The sequence below is a fragment of the Falco cherrug genome, chromosome 3, assembly GCF_023634085.1.
Source record: "Falco cherrug isolate bFalChe1 chromosome 3, bFalChe1.pri, whole genome shotgun sequence".
In the NCBI taxonomy this organism is placed as follows: Eukaryota; Metazoa; Chordata; class Aves; order Falconiformes; family Falconidae; genus Falco; species Falco cherrug.
The window spans coordinates 53,439,851-53,462,300 of record NC_073699.1 but is presented as its reverse complement, the minus strand read 5'-3'; the positions used below and the strand labels follow the sequence as shown (position 1 = coordinate 53,462,300).

The 22,450-nt window shown below is 38.5% G+C and overlaps 1 protein-coding gene across 1 annotated transcript in view; it reads right to left on the bottom strand.

Moving 5' to 3' along the window:
• Window positions 1-11,611, bottom strand: part of LOC102051027 (opsin-5-like) — a 29,014-nt gene extending 17,403 nt beyond the window's left edge. Inside the window, exons 1-3 of the mRNA XM_014280188.3 lie at window positions 11,524-11,611; window positions 7,813-7,975; window positions 297-424 (exon numbers count right to left, since the gene is read on the bottom strand). Of these exons, the coding sequence (XP_014135663.2) occupies window positions 297-424; window positions 7,813-7,975; window positions 11,524-11,611 (379 nt within the window). The remainder of the gene's footprint in view (window positions 1-296; window positions 425-7,812; window positions 7,976-11,523) is intronic.
• Window positions 11,612-22,450: the final 10,839 nt, after the last annotated feature.

Sequence of the window (22,450 nt, the reverse complement as noted above, 5' to 3'; positions counted from 1 at the left end):
AATGTAGCAATAAACTCTGAAAAAAACCCACAGTTTATTCAGACTAGCCTTGCTTTCAGATAAGAACTCTTATTCCAGGTTTCCAAATTATCACACTGACTTACAAGAGCTTAAATGTAATGAATCACATATATCTAGCCCTATAGTCAATTATCAATGATCACAGAAATAAGAATTTTTTGACTGGATCTAAAAGTTCTCTTCTATAAAAATACTCTCTAGGATATGCAACCCAAAAATGATGGTCTGTGTTCAGAAGAAAAATTGAGTAACCTAGGACAGAAACATTAGCTTACCATAAGCTGGAAAACAAATTTTGAGGCAGAACACAATGCTCAGTAATGTCAGTGTTGAAAGACTGCAGATCCCAAACAGCACCCCGCAAAACGCATAGAACAAGCAAATTTGTTTCCCATACAGCCACCTGGAAAATAACCAAGAAAACTAATTCTCAGATGTTATCCTTTTTTCTTAAATGTAATGCTAAATGGTAGAAATATAGTTATAGTTGTAGCCTTAAAATTTCAATAAAACTGCATGATTAAATCATTTGTTGGTCAATGATGGATTACAGAAGATACAGCCAGTAATGTTCTGCTTCATTTTTATGATTCACATTTAAGCCATTTTTATAAAACAAAGCAGTATATCTTAATGATAATCTTTCTGAAAAGAATAATCACAATGCTTGTCAGTAGTAGACCTAGGTCATGATAATTCATAAATTCATAAATACTGCTTATTATTACTTCTGCTACCTTTATGCATCTTTTTCAAACTAGTTTCCATCAAAGTCAACACATACACTTGTGAAGGTTCTCCAGAGGAACAAAACTTTGATCTGAATCACTATACCTCCTCCCTTTCTATTCATATACTTGTATGATTTACAGTAGCAGTTGTCAAAATCCCCCTGCTACATTTTGAAGACATCACCTCCATTAGTCAATATATATAGCAATATTTCAGCACAGAAAGTAATGTGGTAAAAACTGAGTAATTACTGGATTTTTTTCTCTTATTTCTTAATTTTGTGCCAAAATAAGAGAAAACTAGATGCAAGAAGGACAAAGAGAGATTTTTTTTCACATCAAGTACAATTTTTTCAATTTGATTAGTTGAAAAGAAAAAGTTACCTAGAGGTTAGGTTGGGTGAGGTTCTCTCTGTGTCTTTTGTTAAATATATTTTACCTGACTACATTACTAAACACTCATTCCAATAGGGCTTGGATCTCTGCACCACACACTGCTACATGACTCTCTGATCCGCTGTGCTACCAGTCTCTCTTTAAGCAACTATTTAGCTGAACATGGAGAAATTCCTTAACTGTTCCACATATAACTCTACCTTTCAAGTATCTACTGATATATGAAATCCAGAAGGGTATTTTAACTAGTAGGTACATTTGCTTCTAATGTATTAAGGAATGCGTGGAGAAATAAAATATATAAGGAGCATAAATACATTTAGTATTGAATTCCAACTGAAATAAATCTCAGGCATTGGCAACACACAAATTAGAACAGCTTCTTCTCTCACTTCCCCCCTTCTCCCAGTATCGCGGCTTTGAGGGGCACCCAGCAAGAGCTGAGCCACAGCAATTCATGTCTGTGCTGAGCTGTTGCAGAATGGATGAGAGAAAACGGCCACGGATCCATGGAAGGACTGTGTGACACAGCACTTGACATGAGTTTGGAGTGAACCAGACTAGGCCGCAGTAAAAAAGTTACTGCAATAATGGACAATGGACAAGGAAGATAAGGGAAAGGTCAATGCTGAGCTTGCAGAAGATGTAGCAACTAACTTTGAGGAAGGCACGTAGAGCACAGAGCTGAGCTATGTGACCAGTTAACCGCAGAAACCGCAAGTAGGAGGCCGTATGAAGACGTAACCGTTAGGGCTTAGCCTATCAACATATGACTAGTAGGCATAATTAACTGGAATTGTATAAATGCCATAATTGCGCCGTAATAAATCGGAGCTTGCTTTATCACTCATACTGAGTCGGCTGCTTGCTTCCCCTCGCTCGTCGCAAGTGGCGCCCGAACAGGGACCCCCAATCCCTGTTCTTCACCGGACAGCGAGGACGGAGAAGCACTGGTAGCAGCGACCAGGGAGCAAAGATCGACTGATGCTGGCATCGTATCTCGATCCGTGCTTGAACCACGTTAATCAAGGGAAAGGTTCGCCGTCCGTCAGAGGCTACCCAGGGGAAAAAGGCTGCATCTTAATTAAGGAGAAGAATTCTCTTAATCAGGGAAGAATTCTTTAAAAGCGCGCTATGGAAAAAGAGGTAGCACTCGCTCTTTTACAACGCTTTTTAGAAAAGCGGGGGGTAAGCCCTTTGAAAGATTTAGCTGGGCTAATTACGTTAGGCAAGGCAAAAGGTTACTTTAAAGATCCTGAAAGTATGTTTGAAATAGAAGAATGGCGTAATTATGGGGACTGTTTATGGGATTTAGTGATTGACGATGATAAAGTTGCTAAAAAGTTAATGAAATCTTGGAGAGAGGTCATTAACTGTTTAAAACGTTACAAAGTTGAAAAACAAATGGCCGCAGCTGCCACTAATCGGCTCGAAAAAACTGATTCAACAGCGGGGCGTTTTACAGCAGGAGGAGATTACTTCAGTCCTCCTGCTTCAGGAATTCCTGTCCCTGTTGTTCGTCAGCCCTCAAATCAACCACCTCCTCCTCCTCACACAGAGAAAGAAGTTTGTCCTTCGGCACCGTCTCAAGATCAGGTGCAGGATGGCTCGCAAAGTAACAATTCAGAGGAGGAGTCTACTGAGACTGAGGGAAAAATGACAAGGGGACAGTTAAAAGATAAAACATTTAGTAAACCGTTTCACTCACCCCCGCACTCACAGTTAGTTCGGGTCGATTGGGACAAAATACTCCGAGAGGCAATGGAGCAGAAAGATTTTGATGCTGTAACTCAAATTAATTGTCAAGCTTATCCTGTGATCTACACGATCGATAATGCAGGAGTAATGACAGGAGAACATCATACTTTAGATTGGAAAATTTTAAATCAACTGCGAAGTATAGTTAATGACTCAGGTTTACATGGTGAACCTACCCGACAAATGTTAAACTATATTTGGGGAAGTGGAATATTGTGTCCGGAAGATATAAAAAATATTATGAGACTTATTTTGAAGCAATCACAACAATTGTTGTGGCAAGCTCATTGGCAAAGGCTTTGTGAACTATCTGTACATGCGTCGCGTGACCGATTAGCAGGAGTAACCGTAGAACAATTGATGGGGTCTGGACCTTTTGCCTCAATAGAAATGCAGATGCAAACTGGTCCTGATGTACTGTTAGAATCTATGAAACTGGCGCGTGAAGCACTACAAAAAGTAAGAACAACCCCTGCTACCCCTTCATATATGTCGATTAAACAAAGCAGGGATGAGTCTTTTGCCTCTTTTGTAGACAGAGTCACTGATGCGATCAATCGAGCAGATATAGCGGATTTTATGAAGGGACCATTATTGAGGCAGTGTGTATTAGAAAATTGTAACACTTATACAAAAGGCATTTTAGTTACCCTTCCTCTAGATGCTTCTGTTGAAACTATGTTAGAAAGAATGAGCCGAGTGCCTGTAGGACCTCAAGCTTTGTTAGTCGAAACGCTTAAAGAGGTAGGAGACAATTTAGTTAAAACTCAGCAACAAGCTTTTGCAGCCCTCGCTCCTTTAAAGACGTTAGATGAACGGCAAAGTAAGAAACCACCTCGAAAAGACTTTATTTGCTTTCGTTGTGGGCGTCCTGGACATACACGTCGTCAATGTCGAGAGCGCCACCTATGGTGCAAAAATTGTCAAATGGACACAGCATCGAGACAGATTATTTCGGCTGCCACGACCAGATGAAGAAAAACGACTTGTAGAAAAGCTGACATATATTATTCTTCCCATTTTATGGCAGCTGCCTCGGGAGATACAATATCAATTACCCTCTGATAGATTGTCTTTATTACATTTTACCCGTATTTTGCATACTTTGCAAGACCTCTTTGGGCAAGGACCAATACAATTAGAAAAATTTTGTCCTATATGTAAAATTGTTTGTAATTCAAAAATTACATTTTATTGTGGATATTGTAAAAGAGTTGGAGTGTTTAGATGAAAAACTTTATGTTCCTGGGTATGTCCACCCTGTCAAAATAACATTTTACGTTTTGGCTTTGGTGGAAATTCCCTTTTGACTGAAACACCTGCTCCTAGTTTTGCAGTTATCAACAAAGCATTACAATCTTATGAGGCTTTTGAACAATTATTTTTGGCAGAATTACGTAACGAATTTATCTTTTGGGTTCGCATTATTAAGAAAAGTTTTGAGTCTCATATCATACAACATCATTGCAAACGTGGATGATGGCATTGTTTTTGGGAATTAGCCTATTGAATATTGTCGTTGTTTTCGCTTTACATAGTATAGAGCCTAGACAAAATATGTGGGTTACGTGGGCAAATCAATCAGGAGTTACAGATTTTTGTCTTTCCCTGCAGAAAGCAAGTGATCCTTTCCGAACGTGTCTAATTGGTTACCCTTATATACATTGGCCTGATTTTGAACCTTTGGGAGTAAATTATACAGCCATAAATCAATCATATTTGGCCTGGTTAGACCGGAAGTATAATGACATGAATTTTGGCTTTGGTGATAACTGTACCTGGTGGAATAGTACACTTATTAAAAATACGTATTTTTTACAACAGTTGATTTACCATCTAAATGAATCAATCCATTTACCTCAGCAAGAATTAGACCTATGGGGCTCTTTTCCAGCCGCTGGGCCTTTAGTAAATGTTAGTCAAAAACTTAATTGTACCAGAGTTCGCCCCCTATTTCGACCTATCAATGGCTCAGGTGCTGTCATGTTTGGAGATGAATGGAAACGCATCATGCACCGTGACAATGTAATACAATTTTACTTAGGATATCAGAATGTATCAGGGAATTCTAGCCATTGGAACACCTCAAAATATGCCGGTGAATTTGATGTGGAAAATGTTACAGCGAAATTATTACCAGAAGGATATTTTCTAATATGTGGAGACAGGGCATGGCCCGCCATACCATTCCGTCCCGTGGGAGGACCCTGTTATATTGGCAAACTAACCATGTTTGCACCCACCATGCGTGACTTGGTAAGACAAGCAAATGAGAGTAGAGCAAAACGCAGTCTTCATGACTTAAAGCCAGATTGTAATGATAATGTAAATCTTGGCACAGTGGCTGGAACCGTAGCTCTTTCATTTTTTCTTCCCGGTGGCGCAGCAGCTGCGAATTGGGCTAAAATAAAGACTCTAGCTTGTTGGGCAGTGAAACAATTTAATTCTACGACGGACATTTTATCAGGTCTTGCCACTGATGTTGATAGCTTACGACATGCAGTTTTGCAAAATAGAGCTGCTATAGATTTTTTGCTTTTGGCAAATGGGCATGGGTGTCAGGATTTTGAAGGCATGTGTTGCCTAAATCTTTCTGATCATTCACAAAGTATTCATCGACAGCTGGAGGAGTTAAGAAATCGTATGCATCAAGTTAAAGAAGGTTCATCAGGCATAGATGTGTGGTTTGCTTCTCTGGGCATAAATGGATGGTTAAGAGACTTGTTAAAACAGGGTTTATCTGTATTGTTGCTTATTGTTTTACTGTTGCTTTTGTTACCTTGTATTCTTTCTTGTATCCGAAAATTGTTTGAACGTGTTACCCAATCCTTCCTTGTCCAAAAAGAAAAAGGGGGAATTGTTGCAGAATGGATGAGAGAAAACGGCCACGGATCCATGGAAGGACTGTGTGACACAGCACTTGACATGAGTTTGGAGTGAACCAGACTAGGCCGCAGTAAAAAAGTTACTGCAATAATGGACAATGGACAAGGAAGATAAGGGAAAGGTCAATGCTGAGCTTGCAGAAGATGTAGCAACTAACTTTGAGGAAGGCACGTAGAGCACGGAGCTGAGCTATGTGACCAGTTAACCGCAGAAACCGCAAGTAGGAGGCCGTATGAAGACGTAACCATTAGGGCTTAGCCTATCAACATATGACTAGTAGGCATAATTAACTGGAATTGTATAAATGCCATAATTGCGCCGTAATAAATCGGAGCTTGCTTTATCACTCATACTGAGTCGGCTGCTTGCTTCCCCTCGCTCGTCGCACTGAGCCACTGCCAGTATATCAGTGCTGGGCTAAAACGTGCTAAATGTCCTAAAACAAGTGCCAATCTACCACCACATGCTAGGCTGGAAGCTGTGGAGCTTCAGTTGCTGCTATAGAAACAGCTGGTACAACAGCAGCAGTTAGACCAGACACCTATTAGAGAGGGACAGCAGGAATTCTTGGTGGATGCCACCTAATTCCCAAAGGAGATTACAATGAATGTAATTTCTGTGACAATTAAATGAATTTCCATTCTTGACCACGAGGCTGTTTCTCCCTTTTTTTCTGTTTAGCTGACTTCACATCAATATTTAGTTTATATGTCTTTGTCACCAACATACAAATTGCCATGGCAGTTCTTCCAGATTTGGCTGTCTTTCATCATACTACACATTAACCATTTTAATGATTTTGATTCTGCTGCTATTTTCTTATCATTCCCATACAGGAAAAGCCAGTTTAAATAACTAATTTAATCTTTTTATCTCTTTCAGGTTTTTTATGGGCTATCTTGATGATGTCTCCATCTAGTTAGCAATCCTTTACTTTCTCACAATCTTTAGCATTTTACAGGCCTTCATAGTTTTCTCAGTAAAGTGTTTTGGGAAGCCAGATCAGTACTGCATAGTCACATAGAATAATAGAATCATTTAGGTTGGAAAAGACCTTCAAGATCACCAAGTCCAACCAATAACCTAATACTGCCAAGTCCCTCCTTGAACCATGTCCCTAAGCACCACATCTACCATCTTTTAAATACCTCCAGAGATGGTGACTCAACCACTTCCCTGGGCAGCCTGTTCCAATGCTTGATAACCCTTTTGATGAAGAAATTTTTCCTAATATCCAATCTAAACTTCCCCTGGTGCAGCATGAGGCCATTTCCTATTGTCCCATCAGTTGTGAGACATTCTGCAACCCAGAGGGATAGACCAAAATACTGCCAATACCATCCTATCCCAAACCCTGCAGAACAACTCCTGATTATCAGTCTTGATCTCCCTTCACCTTTTCTACCTAGTTCCCTTCTCTCAAACACTTTCATGCTTCCTGGGTTGCACAAATACTATCTGAGGTCTAGTAATGAGCCTCCCAAGACTCCCAGACTTTAAAAGATCACAAAAAATACATCTTGCACAATGATATGAGGTTAAATACATGTGGATAAAGAGAAGTGGGGAAGGAAGGAAGACGTTCCAAATTAGAGTGCTGACCTAAAAATTAATACAGAACACTACATTTCTATGCATCATCACTACCCCTACATTTGGAGATCATAAGTAAATTCAGGGTTTCCTTTTTATGATACCAAATTTCATTGTCCAATTGAAAAAAATGAAGCATTTCACCATCACTTGAATAATACTACCCACAAAGGATAAATACCGTAGGAATCGAATATTTGGAACAAAATCCCAGCCCTACAGAAATCAAAAAGACAGTAACCTCAAACAGACACAAATAGTAATTAACACCAGCAGTCCATAAAGCTGCTGTTACAGAACATACTTCTCTCAGTCCCTCTAATTAATTCCCACTTTTACAACACGCAAAGTGGCAGAGCAATTTGGTCATCATCACTGACACAGACCCCCAGAGCCTACATGTTAAATATGTGCATAGTGAACAAACCTGTGTGAGAGGCTGGAGGTTACAGCTAGAGGGTACAATGTCAGAGTCATACCAAGATCACTGATGGCAAGGTTAATAATGAAGTATTCTGCTGGTTTCAACAAATTCTTTTTCTTGTAGGAGACATGTAGGAGAATACTGTTCCCACACAAGGAGCATATTCCTGCAGAGAAACATGGAATATGAAGAAAAATTTACTTTCAGCCATCCCTTTTCTTTTCCTGCACAAGAATAATGCGCTGTCATCATAACTATCATTTATCAGATAAACTTGTCTCTATTTTATATTTGTGCTTTTCTCTTCCTTATATTTCAAAGATTTTTCAAAATATTTTGTCATTTTTCCTGCTTTCTTCCTGTTTTGTTCATCAAACTGTCTACTAAGATCTAATGAATAATTGTATTCATTAAATTAACTGGCCTGCCAAAAATAATTTTTCCTTTAGGAAGCTGGCATTAATTAAGCACGAGACAATACCCATCTGACACTGCACCCATTTTCCCAGTTCCAGGTATAGAGCTCTCCATTCGCTAAACCTTCTTCTTTTCTCTTTGAGGCATTTTTTCAGTGGTGCTTGTTATAGTTCCTAGTAATAATACACAATACAGCAAGAATGTTGAAGCATGCATGAAAAAGAAAAATGTAGTTAAGTAATGTCTGCACTGTGTGTCAATAGAACTGTTTTCTCTGTGAATGCTGGTTTTACTGTGAGCCCTGACAAGAAACTTAAGAAGGCTGCAAGTAATCTAGTAGAAGACAAGTAATTTGCTCTCTACCTTTAAACTGACAGGATCAAACCCTATGAAGGATACACAAAGTTATGTGAGTTAGGTGACCATCAGTTTTGAAGGTCAAATAACAGTGAAAAACCAGAATTTTAAGCAGCCTTTTATAGACACACAAGAACAACACTTCCAAATGTAAAAATTCCAGAGGGCCATGGACATGAGAATACCTAATAAACAAGAGGGTCCCTTAATTAATGCCGTGTGAAATCGAGCTGTTGGATAGAGACCAAGTGCTTTATGGACCTCACTGCCTGTTCCTGTATACCTCTAAAAAAAGCAACACTATAAATATAGAATATAGGTAAATATTGATATAGAAACTGAGGTTAACAACTCGCATAGAGACTGCAAACCAACATTGGCTTTGGATTATACCCATAAGAGAATGTGCCTAATTTAATCATACTCTCACAGGAAATAATTTACCTAATTTTCCCAAATATTTTACAGATTATGATATTTTCTTATAAGGAAATGGCAGTTTAGCAAGTAATGTTAGACACTGGTAATTTCTTTTTCTACCACTGATCTCCTTACACCTATTTAAAATATTTGTAATTTATAACCTCCTGGAAAGAGAAAAGATATTTTCCTTGAATTCTGCTCCCACAAATGTGCAACAATTTTGTTCCAAACATTTTTCTTCCAAGACTTCAAAAATATAACGACAAAAACACAGTAAAAGGCAACAGTTTTGTTTAAAATTATTATTTCCATTTTCTTTCCCCATTTTAATATTTTCCAATATTTCAATTACATTTCAATCTGATTATCACTTGGTATCATTAAAAGGAACATTACTTAAGCAGAATCCAGTTGACTGAGGTTAGGGAGCACAGACCATCAGACTATCAGAATATGCTCTCTCACTGTTCCTAGTGAGATTAATTTTAACCAGAATATTAAAGTAGTAGCCACATCAGAGATATCACTTATACTAAATACCCTCAGCAGCTGTACTACAGAAGAGTCAATCACCACATTTTTCCTTTAGCAAAACCTCAATTTTATTTTTTGTTTTTATTTCCCATGGTGTCTGTTCTTGGTTGGATTACCAGCTCAAGTCCGTTTACAGTTTTTAGCATGCACCAACTGACATGACAGTCACTTTAGCATCTGGCTGACCGTTATGGTCAAAGCCATCCCTCTTCACATACATCTCCATTGTGAAATCCCTGGAGGAAGAGATGGGAAGAGGTTTTATCTAAAACCTTTTTTTTTTTTTTCCTTTTTAAGCATATGATTTTTCATTCAAATATTTTGTGCAACTTTTACAAAATACCACTTACTGGAAACCTCTTTGCCATGTTTCCTATTCTGCCTTACATTAGCAAACACTGGAATAAACTGCTTAGTGAGTTCATAGAAAGGTTTTCAGAGAAGGCTTGACAAATTTTGGTCAGGAATGGTGTAAGAGGCCCAGAAATGGTCTAAATGCTCATCAGGATCACTCCAAGCTCCATTTCCTATGGCCTTGTGAACATACTGCATCTGTTTTCCAAGCAGCGCTGTCCAACAGCTTTGGTAAAATTGGTACAGTAGATACTGAGGATACATCCTGAAAAAAGACTCAGTGATCTGAGCACAGTGGATTATCATAGGATCCAGAAAGAGAAAGTTAAAACAAAAGTTATGAGGCAACACTACGTTGTATGACTAGCTGAACAAAGATGGGAGAGGAAAACATGGGACAGACATGGATAAAATTGTCACTATTTTATCAGCAGTGTTGTCAGTAAAGAGGTCTGCATCTTATCTGGTACTGATAACAAACAGAAAACATTAAAACCAGAAATGAAGCTACACAAGAAAATTTCTAGTCCATCTGGCAGTAGAAAAATTGCATGAGGTTTCTGATGAGAAATGATCCTATATTTAGCTGATGAGCTCTGCAAATTCAGGAGTATAAATGCTGCAGGGACATGTCTCTAAACTGACATGTATTGTCCACCCAGGCTATATGTCTCCTCTCAATCTCAGCTATCCATATACAGCTACACTCTAAAATAAATAGGGCGTACATTCATTTAAATTTGGAGAAAACATGTTAGAACACATGTTAATCTTTGAAGCCATTAGGATGCAAATGTTCGTTGACAGGACTAGACATGAGTTCACTCTTTGTTGTGCTATATTTATTTTGCATTAATCCCACACTTCAGAGCTAGTATTGGTTGCCGTAGGTCTGTTAGGGCATTCATTCGACTGCTACGTTTTCCTTTTTCAACATCTTCTGAAGCACCAGAAATGTCTTGTCCAACCTAAATGAGTCTATGATTCTATCCCCATGCCTACCAACTGCACGTAACGAGGGTGGCCACTGTTCCCCCAGATGTCTGGGCTGACTTTCCTGGTCTCTGGCTCATGGTTACACTGGCCAGTACCTTTAGGATCTGGAGTTTTCTCTTCAGCCAGACCAGAGCTACGGATAATAAATCTGCCTCCTCTCTAACAGCATAGCCCCCTCCCCAGAAATCTCACTTTCTAAGGCAATGACTGGACACTGGCCATAAACCTGGTCTTTCCAGCACCTATCCCCGACATGTTATAATTACAGCTTTTGGTATTTCACTTCAGGCATTATGAGGAGTCAGGATACGTTGTTCTATGGTTTGCAATGATGTGTGGAAGAGACACTCTCTTGTTCAGACTTAACAATGATCACACGGATGCTTAAAACTGCCAGGGCCTCAAAAACTCATGTTCCTGCCCAGCTTTATATTCCTAGTACTGAATAAAGGGGGTTTTGCCTAACATAAATCACACATTAAAAACCTTTCAATGATTTCACCCTGTGCTTTTTTTCCCCTCTTTATGAATATAGAGAAGTTCATCTGTGTCCAAAAAAACTTTACTTTTACAGTCAAGTCTCCTTACCACATCAAATACAGCCAAAGCTCTATACCATGAAATCATACTTACCAAATACCATATAACATATTCCAACAACAATATCAGCTGACTCTGTTATTTTGGACTGGAATGTCGAGTTACTGAAAGATGGGCCCATCTGAAAAACAAAACAGAACACAGCATTAGAAATTCAGTATACAAGTAGGCGCCTGTGAGCTCTCTGCAAGGCTGCAAGCTGTTTTGTGGGGAAAGGACAAGGAGAATTTAATTTTATTTTCTGAATAAGCAATTAATTTATTTGAATGGAGGATGCAAAAGGGGCAAAGCCAGGCTCTTTTCAGTGGTGTGCAGTGACAGGACAAGAGGCAATGGGCACAAACAGAAACACAGGAGGCTCCCTCTGAACATCAGGAAACTTTTTCACTTTGAGAGTGACCAAGCGCTGGCACAGGTTGCCCAGGGAGGTTGTGGAGTCTCCATCCTTAGCGATAGTGAAAAACACAGTCCTGGGCAACTGTCTTTAGGCTGCCCTGCTTGAGGAGGGGGTTTTGACCAGAAGACCTCCAGAGGTCCCTTCAAACCTCAACCATTCTGTGATTCTGTATAACTTTAAGATTAAATCACAGCCTAGAACTGAAGTAAACAAAATTCTATTAATTTGAGGGTATAATATATATATAATCTTAATATATTTTATATATTAATATATAAAAATATATATAAGTATTAATTTGAGGATATAATTATCCAAATATAAGAACGCTCACAACATTATGAATGCAATCGGTGAGCAAGGGTCCATTAAATTTTGGAAACCTACCTTGCCTCAATGATTTGTTTGTTCCAGAATATTACTCATCACCACCTTACAACAACCAGAGGAACCAATGAAGGAAATCTTAATAACAAGGGGTACAAAACTGCAAATATAAACCTGAGGGAACACACACACGTATGAAGGGCATCAGAATAACTAGTAAGTAGAGACAAGACTGTATGAGATATGTGTATGTATGCACTTAATTCTAAAACTTATTTATAGCATTTAAATTGTAGCTTTATGTAGTGGTGAGCCAAATAAATTCTCTCTTTCTTCCTGCCTTCCACAAGCATTCCACCTTTATTTGCCATCCCTGCCCTCCACCTTTCTGAATCTGTCTCATTGAGTGCATTTGTAAACCAGTCCATAGAAATTTGTGTCTCTGCAGCCCAGAAATTAGCAAAGTATGTGAAAGAGTAAAGGGACTAAGGTAAATCAACAGCCCCTCCTTTAGTGTGTAGCTCCTGCCAATTCCTTTAAAATACAACAGATTGACTCAGATTTCAGGGAGTGGGTTATTAAACTTAAAAGTCTATTTCAGGCATCCTATGTGACAACTCTGAATATAAGCACAGGTGTTAGTATATGTCTTCAGCAAGGAGGCATACCTGCTGTGACAAGTCAAGTCAGCGGGATGTTGCTCAGCTTTTCCCAGCAAAATCCTTTGTGAAGAGTTACACTAATGTAAAAGAGCAATGCACTTCTCTAAGCCAACCTTCAAACACCACCCATTCAGTGGGACCACAATGGATTCTCCTTTCTGAATTGCAGTGTAATGTGACCACCACGAGAAAGTTCAGTCCAGATTTAGTACATTGGAGACACAAGCTCAAAAGCTTTCACTGCTGTGATGGATGAAGACATCCTTCTACCAGCACCTCTGGCTAAAGCACCACTGTGTACTGAACGGCCTGGGCTCTTCATTTAATATGAGAAAAAGCTTCTCCAGGGGAGAAAGTAGCAAATCTTACAGCCTGATTAGGTTAAAATGGCATCAGGTCATTAGGACCATGAAGTTCACCTTCAGTTACTCCTGTCTGACACTGGGGTGTCAGTCTAGCTGGACTCCCTCAGTTAACGCATGAAAGCTGGACAGCCCCCATGCCCTCCTTTAACACTCTTTAGCCTGCACGGCCTAGTCACTCATTCCCACCTCACTTACCTGCATTCAGACTAAAATCCTGATGTCTGACAGGAATGACAACCAACCTCTCCGCCTGAGCGGGACACATAATTCATACTGGCAAGGTAAGCTGCCCACCACGATATTACTGAATTCATATGAGATCTGATGCCTCCCAAGGGGTCAGATTTAAATGGATGTACACAATATATTACCCCACTTCCCAGAAACACAGGTCTGACACATATGGGATGTGCAGCATGCACTGTCATGGGTGGAGCCCTTTCCAGAGGATGAGGTAATTCTCAACAAAGCAAATCATTATTTGTAGCACATCATTATTCATGCTACAAATCTATTGCATATACTAAAAGCTCTCAGATTCAACTCCTATAATTCAGTTACCTTCTAGTCAGAAAGCTGCAATTGTTCAAAGCAAAGCATAAACAGCATTCAGTATTCAATTGTAGGACAAGGTTAGTAAAAAGGAATCAAAATTTAATTACTGGGGTAAGATGAGTAAGTAGAAAAGCAAAGCTGAAAAGAGGGGAAATCGTACAACTATTGTTTATGTTCTGAACTTGGTTTCAGCTTTGACAACAACCAAACTATTCCCACTGAATACCTGAGACCACTCCTGGACATCAGAAAACAGAATATTTACAAATATTTACAAAGAACGTAATTCAAACTGTCTACCTTGCTGAAAAAAATTGCATAGTTTAATTCCAGTATTTCTGTAATTTTACAGAAATATTTCTATCTGATGAATGGAGGACTTATTTAACCAGTCAGTAAAGAGAAACTTAGACATTCATAATACTCCACCAAACTTTATAACATACAGTGCACTCGTGAGCAGGGATAGGTTTGTGAAAGCTGATCAGATCACAGGCTACAGTGGTGCAGATACAGAACAAAACAATGACAGTTCAGTGAGAAGTTACAGCAGTAACTGGCTAATTTTATCTCTCCAGAGGTCATAAAGAAGACTATTTGCTATACTGCCATGTGTTCTGATCTGAACCATCTTTCCAAAGTTTTAAAAATAAATTATTGGTGTATACAGCGGGAATGTTACTGCTTGCTGGAAAGAAAACTGACTAGTAACAGAGAACTGAAGGAGTGAAACAGTATTGGTTCAGGTCCACAGGACATAAATGCTGATTAGGTCACAGGTATCCAGGGAACATCTGAGTCCAACAGAATTCATTTCATCCCTACCTAGTGAAATGGTAGTTATAATCCACACAAACATATGCTGCTCCTGTTATCATTTATGTTTTGACTTAGCAAACCTGGCTATATTGGAAGAGAAACAAAAAGCAGAAACTGATGAGAAAAGTGACTTCATTACAATGGGCACAAAATCCTATCCTCAAACTAGATCTGTGTGAAATGTTTTTGATAAAATTTTATTAAATGGTCTAGTTGACTTCAACAAGTGTTTTTGTAAAACACACGTGGTTTTCCTATTGTCCTGGTTCTTAAACCAAAAAAAACCTTAGCATAATATTTTAATAAAATATGTTGAATTTAACACTGTTTGATACATTGTTTCAAGATTTACTTCAATTATATTTTTTTAATATTTGAAAGCTGAACGCTTTATTTCATTAAATTTTTTTAACAACTCAAAATTTTTCAGCCGTTATTTTCCATCACTACAAAAACAACTGAAAAAACACTTATTAGGAAAGTTTTTACCTCAGTGTCTGTGACTCACACAGGTTACCCATTATACTGCGTATGGTTTTGTCACTGAAATCAGCAATAAGACAACTCCTTAACACCAGTGTAGCATTAAGAAACATACATTCCTTTATTGCAGCACTGGATGTGTGGGGGATCACTCCACCTAACATGCATGCCATATGTTACATTCAGGCAAGATTGTATAGATCATGCATATGTTTATGCATTATATTTCTGAGAGAAGTCATGCATATTCATTCATTTCCCAAGAATAGGTGATACTATGTTAAATAAGCATCACATATGCTCCTTACAGGTATTCAAGAAAACTTCTGGGGGTCTCAAAGAATAGTCAACCCTCTAGTTACAGCTGACTGAGAACTAAACCTTATTTACCTTTCCCTATATAGGCTTGCCTTAACCACAGTTCAACTTCTTTTGGCAAGTTTGGTTTCAGATCCAGCTTCACAAGCAGATCTTTTTTTTTAGCTGCTTCTTGGAATCATTGGTTAACCTTCCCTTAAAAATATAATGTTGCACAACTACTGTTTGATGGTAAGCATCCATTATACTGAAATGAACAGTACATGGTCACCATTTTATACTCTGTGGATGGCTCAATATTTGCTATTTGATTACATGAAACATCCCTTCCCTCCCTGCGAGAAAGACTTGCCGTAGCAGTGGACTGCTGTTTGTTACTGTCACAGATTGTGTTGGGTCTGGCTGAGCCCCACAGCAGCCCTCCTAGTGCTCTGCTTGTACCGGTAGCTAGAAAGGTGGTGATAACGCACCAGTGCTCTGGCCGTGCGGAGCAGCTCTGGCACAGCACCCGGGCTGTCTGCCCAGCCTCCCCCCTGCCCTCACCAGCAGGCTGGGGAAGGGCAAGGTCTTGGGAGGGGACATCACCAGGACAGCTGACCCAAACTGACCAAAGGGATACTCCATACCCTATGGCACCTCTCAGATATAAAAGCCAAGAGAAAGGATGAGGGGGCATTTTTTATTACAGCGTTCGTTTTCCAGAGGAACTGCTACATGTACTAAAGCCCTATTTCCTAGGAAGTGGCTGGACATTGCCTGCTAATGGGAAGTAAAGAATAATGCTTTTCTTTTCCTTTGCTTCCACACATGACCTTTGCTATTGCTTTATTAAACTGCCTTAATCTTGACCCACAAGGTTTTTTCATCTCCTCCCCCACATCACCTTCTGCTGAGGAAGGGAGCGATAGGGTGGCTTGGTGGGCACCTGGCATCCAGCCAGGGTCAACCCAGCACATTACTCCAGAGCAGATAAAAGTTGCCAATGTGTTTTGTGTAAGTGGGCTATGACTCTCAAATTCATTTCCCTGTCAGTCTGCCAGCATTCTCAGATAATTAGCCTCTTAGCAAGTTTTGGAGACTTACAGATGCATTTTGATTTTTCGCCTTTTCCTCCAGACATTTATAGATTAAGCAGGTTAAACAAGATGAACGGCTGCTCATTCCATAAAAATAGCTAATGTGATCACTTACTTACAGTACTAAGAAAATCTAATGAAATTACAGACACTTCCAAACTATTGCATTGTCAGAAGGATAGTAAAAATATCAAGAATTATTGCTAGGCCCTTTAAAAGTAAAACACAAAATGAACTTTCATTTGCCTGTTCAGTGCAGCTATTAATGCTTGTGATAATTTAACTAATGAATTGGTCTGCATTTGCACAAATAGTTTTACTTATTTCAAGGCAGAAGTTTGCATTATCCACATTTAAGATAAAGAATTAGGCTTTGTACAGAAGTTACGGCTTAAGCATCATATGCTCTCTATATCATATAAACTCATGTTAGAAGTGATAAACTGATAGGATGGGACAAAGAAGAAGGTCTGGTCTAGAAGAGTCCCATTTCTTTCTACTTTCTCTTCTTCAGGTAAGGCATCCCCCTAAAGCATGGTTATTTCTCCCTTACCTATTGTTTCTTCTCCTACTTATCTTTTTTCTTCTTGCAGTCAATTTATAACATAGAGTTTACCAGGGAAATTACATATTCCTATTCTGGAAGTTATCACTTTCAAAATTGCTTTATAAATCTTGCTTGTATATGCAGCCAGAGCACAATGAGAGGGGTTGAGACATAAATGCTTTGTTTGTGTATTTCTCCTTTATGAATCAAAAGATAAAGCACTCTCAGGGAAAAAAACAAAAAAAAAAAGAACAAAAAACCCACAAACAAACAAACAAAAAACCACCACCAAACAAACACAAAAAAACCAACAAGACAAACAAACAAACAAACTTCTTGGGGCAGCACTATAGGAGAAAAAAAAACTCTTAACCTGTGGCAGGGATGTTCCATGCTCAGCCTAAGAATGCCTTTGAATATCAACTAATATATAGAAGATAATTACTCATCTGATTAAATATTGAGTATCTCAAATACTGTAAGCAGTGAAGGGGCCACCAGCCTCCAGGCTAACCTCCTGAATTACAAAGTGTAAACTTATTATAATTTCTGCTTGCAGAAACTTAGACATTAATATTGTTAGTCAACATTGTCTAAGAGTTAATTATTCTCAATACATATTTTTTTACGTTTCTTTTCCCATTTATAACCTGAATTTGTCTAGCATCAACTACCAACCACTAACTCACATTGTACCATTTTTCACTGAAAAATCCTCTGGTATCAGGAATGTACTCTCCAAATACATAGTTGCAAAGCATGACATATTCATCACTTGCATAAAATAGAGTTAATAATCTTATGATGGAACTTTTTTTTTTTCCTAATCGCTCTTGAAGTGATTGATTCACTTCACCCTGGCTCCTTCGCAGTTGTTCAGCCTGCATTTCTCCTGCTGTGGCACAAAGCTTATAATCCCAAACTACCTTCATAAATGCAGTATCTAACCTCTCAAACTCAATATTCCCCAACTGAGATATGCATAGCTAGTCACAGCTTCTCAGTCACAGCATCACAGTGGGAACTCATTGGTGAAGAAGCGTAAGTTAATGCTACTGTTAAGCCCTTTATTTTTTCCCTAATATTCTGAGCTCATTCATGCTACACATACCCTTTTGTACTGACTGACCCAACCAACTCTTTCTTTATAACAATGTGAAGACTTCTTCTAAATAATTTTTGAAAAAAAATGAAATATACTCAGCCAGCAAACCTATTTATGATGCTTTTTCCCTTTTTTCCTCTATTTCTTTTCATGTACTTCTAGATAATCCTTTTAGAAGCCTAATGCTTTCTACACTGATTATTTTTTTTAATTCAAGCTAGCATTCTTCCTAGCAAAATCACCACACATATACCACATTATACTACTAAAGAACCAAGACCCTAGTACCTGTTGCTATTAACGAGACAGTTCACTGAGCAAGAAATAAATTAACCTCTGCAAAATTCTGACCAACATGTATTTCTGTTGGAGTGTTTTCTTTTTCTCCCCACAAGCATTAGAGTACTGCAGCGTCTGAAACAAATTCTTAAGAGAAGAAGCATATGAGCTGCTTCCTCAGATGACAATTTCTATAGCTACAGTAGATTACTTCAGTATATTAATTTACCTGCTTGCAGTAGATCAGTGGCAGACCTGGTCAATAAATAAGTTATGAAAAGAGAATTTTTAATTGCCATTTAAATTACAAAATTTCCATTTTATATCATAAAATAGGTATTCCCAATTAAGAATAGGAAAATTCTGCATGGATTATATATTTAACCAGCACAGCATGGACTGTTCTTCCACTGTACATTGACCAAGAAGTATTAGCTGAAGAATTCTCTAAACTAATCTCAAGTAGGAATTTTTATTTTAATATCTTGCAGTCTCCTAGCAAGCAGGAGGAAAAAAATGTCATTTGCCTTTCTAATTATTTGCACTTTGCTGTATCACAAAATGCTAAAAAATTAAGTTTAATATACTGCTTATTCTATTGTTATTTCATTGGGATGGTATCAAATTATGATTTTATTTGTTCATCTGAGCATTGTAATTAATGACAGAATCTATTTGCTTGATAGTGAGGCCTAAAATGATTTCTCTTAGGAAATTAATCTCTCCTGTTTGCCTTCAGGGAAAAGAGGAATTGCTGTTAAATTGTTAAATAAGTAACACTAAATCTTATTCATTGAACACATGAAATCTTAAAAACTCTTTCTGTTCTAATCAGCAAGTCTGGTCTATTAATGGCTGTGTATTTAGTAACATTTAGAGAAGATCATCAACTCTTGGAAAGATATATAGACATGATCACTGAAGGATCTCTGCCTGAGGAGGAGCGCTTCCCATTTCATACCCACAGCACTTTACATCATAGATGAGACATATGACAAGAATGTGTGAGGATTTATGAATCTATAAGAACAACAAAGCAACAGGCCCTTTAACAAAAGCATTCCCTCAGAGGTCTGATGGAGCTGGAAGAAGAAAGGGCATGTTTTAACTAGAAGAAAAGCATATATAAAAGCTAAAACTCAAGCTGATTAAGTCGTCTGTCATTTCTAGAAGTGAGCTGAAACAATAGGAAATCATTTAAAAGCACAAGATTGTCTGGGAGTTGGTTCATTGCTAAAACAGAAACATCTGTTGAGTGACACAAAATTTATTCAGCAGATAAAGGAAAAAAATTAATTACAGTATTAACAGAATGTAAAACAGCAGGAAAAAAAACCAACCAGACATTTATAATTAATTTTTCAACTCATCAGTATTGCAGTAATATTCTGGAAATGCTAAATGCAGTTATGGCTCCAGCTCTAGAAAAAGTGAGTAGACACCCTCAGCCCTTCGATACCAAGGGATGCTTAAGTGTCTCTTTATAAAGTGATTCACAGAAATAATAGAAATACTGTTGCACAAGCAGCCAGGAAGGCTTCCCTGGAGAGTAACTGCACACACAAGGACAAGTCTGACAGTCCACGTATAAATGAAAGGAATGAAAAGGTGAAGACAGCTGGAAAGCAGCCAGGAGTTGCACCATCTCTTGCACAGAGTAAGTGTTGAAAAGACAGACTTGGACTTTGGAAAGAGAAGGTCTGTCTTCCAGCTGTGTGCAGTCCTCTGCATGCACACTTCGCAAATGTGCAGGGTCATACACACAACATACTCCCAGCCCTTGCCTCCCTTTCCTTCCTTGTGCTGGAAACAATCTGGCCAGATGTCCACATCCAGCCAACCATGCAGCCCCAAGACAAGAAAAGGTTGGAAGTTAGGACACAAGAGTGAAACATCACAAGAAAAGCAAGGCGGCTCCACAGCTGAAATAGTTGAAACACCACCTACCCAACAGAAAAAAATTGAGGCATGAGTAGTTCAAGAAAGATATGTCTGAAAGGGTCAAAGTTTGTGTTTTAACATATCAAAATGTTTCAGTCTTGCCTGTGATACACTGAACCTAATCTCTGCTATCACTAAGCTATCAGGAAGCCTTACAGCAGTTCTCATTCGGGTGTTTCCCGTCCTGCTTCTCCTCTGGCATCTGACTTCAGTGATGGGGACATGCCAGAGCCCAGTCACACAGTTCCTGTAGCTCAACAGGACAGCCATCTGATATGACCAAGTCCCAACAGCTGGGGAAGAGTGAAGCACCTGGATATCACCATGTGCTCAAACAAGGAACTTCATTTTGTGATGAAACATGAACAAATTCCAAATCAGTTTTCCATTTGGGTTGACTCTGGAATGCTATTTCTATCTCTATAAAATCAAACAAAAGTTGATGTAAAACTATCATTATATTAGAAGGTTGAAAGGTTCTACAAAATGTGCAGAATCAGATTTCCAGCTGGCACTCTCAGACAATACAAGAAGGGTACCATGCTCTCTCTGGCAGCAGTGCTGACAGCAAGCAAGATGTGAAAGGCACTGTTTGAAAGGGACCCAGTTACCCTGAAAATACCTTATCACAACTCAGTCCTTTCTAACATCTCTTCAAAAAGGCGTTCTTAATTTTTATTTCCCTGGTCTACTTTGTTTTGCTTATTAACATTATACAACATTGCAGCATGGGACACAAAACATAATAAAAAGAGTTCCAAACCCGAAGAATTTACAGTAGGTCATCCAGTGGAACAGTGGCATCACCTAAAGCATGTACAGTTTACGAGAAAAAAAAAGTAAATTATGACAAGTTTATTTCTGTCACTAAGACTTCAGAATGCCTGGAAAAGCATTTCATATATGTGACTAGATACAAAAAGCACGTGCTTATTATAAATTTCTGTAAACATTCCGCAAGGCTAGAACAAGACTAAATTATGTATGCTTGGAAAATGAATCCATTGTCAATCTTGAAAAGCCCTAGCAAGAATAAACTCAGCCTTGTGCTGAGCACAGACAATGCATGGTTTGCTTCAGACACATTAAAACATAGTACAGTCCAAAGGCATATCTACGGGAGGCTGTTACTTATTAATAATAGGTGCCCTTGGAACAAAGATGATGTTATAAAGTGATCACATAATTTAGTCTTTTTCCTGCCAAAATAACCAAAGAAAAACTTGATCTATGGATTCAATTAATCTAGGCGCACTATAAAGAAGCATATTACTATATTGTTGAATATATGAAGTAAATAACCAGCTCTGATTGTAACGTTATCGTTGCAAGCCACCAACAAAGTAAGCTGAATATGCAAAAGCTCAGAATCACATAACACAAAATACTGTGAACTGGTGCAGAAATTTTATTCTGCAAGCACTGTTCCTCCAGGAGAGTTCAAATCAAAATGAAATAAGGAGAAAGACAGTAGCTACACGTTTGGAGCGGGGATAATCAAGGCACTCAAGGTGGCTGACAAAGATGCCTGCTGTAGGGACATTAGAACATAAAGTCACAGAATCTATTAACAAATTGACAAGGAAACCATTTTCAGGGGATTCTCTACTCACCTTTACTTTTGTAAAAGCATCAAATCCATATTGTCTCACCGCCCATCGAAATCTCCAATACCAGAGCAGAAAGTGCATCTTCAGATAAACACATTAAATAACAAAAACTAAACCAAATGTTTAACTACAATAAATGAAGAGGGGCATCACTTCTGAAAACCACAATTAAGGCACCAACTACAACCAGAGGACACAGTTTCTGAACTATTTCAACACCACACGTGACATTACCTTTGTTTTCAATGGAAATTCTCTTAGCAACTCAAAAACCAAAACAAAATGCAAGAACAGAGACTAGTGTGTGCCCAACAGCACAGAGCAGAGCATGGCAGGTCAACATGATAGTCAGTTCCCAGAACAGCTGAAGTTCTCCTGTTTTGGCTGGTTATAACTGCTGGTCTTATTCGTTGGCTTCATACTGCAGTTTTGCACCTGAGAAGAGGGGAAAGGAGGCTTCCAACAAATGGGAGAGC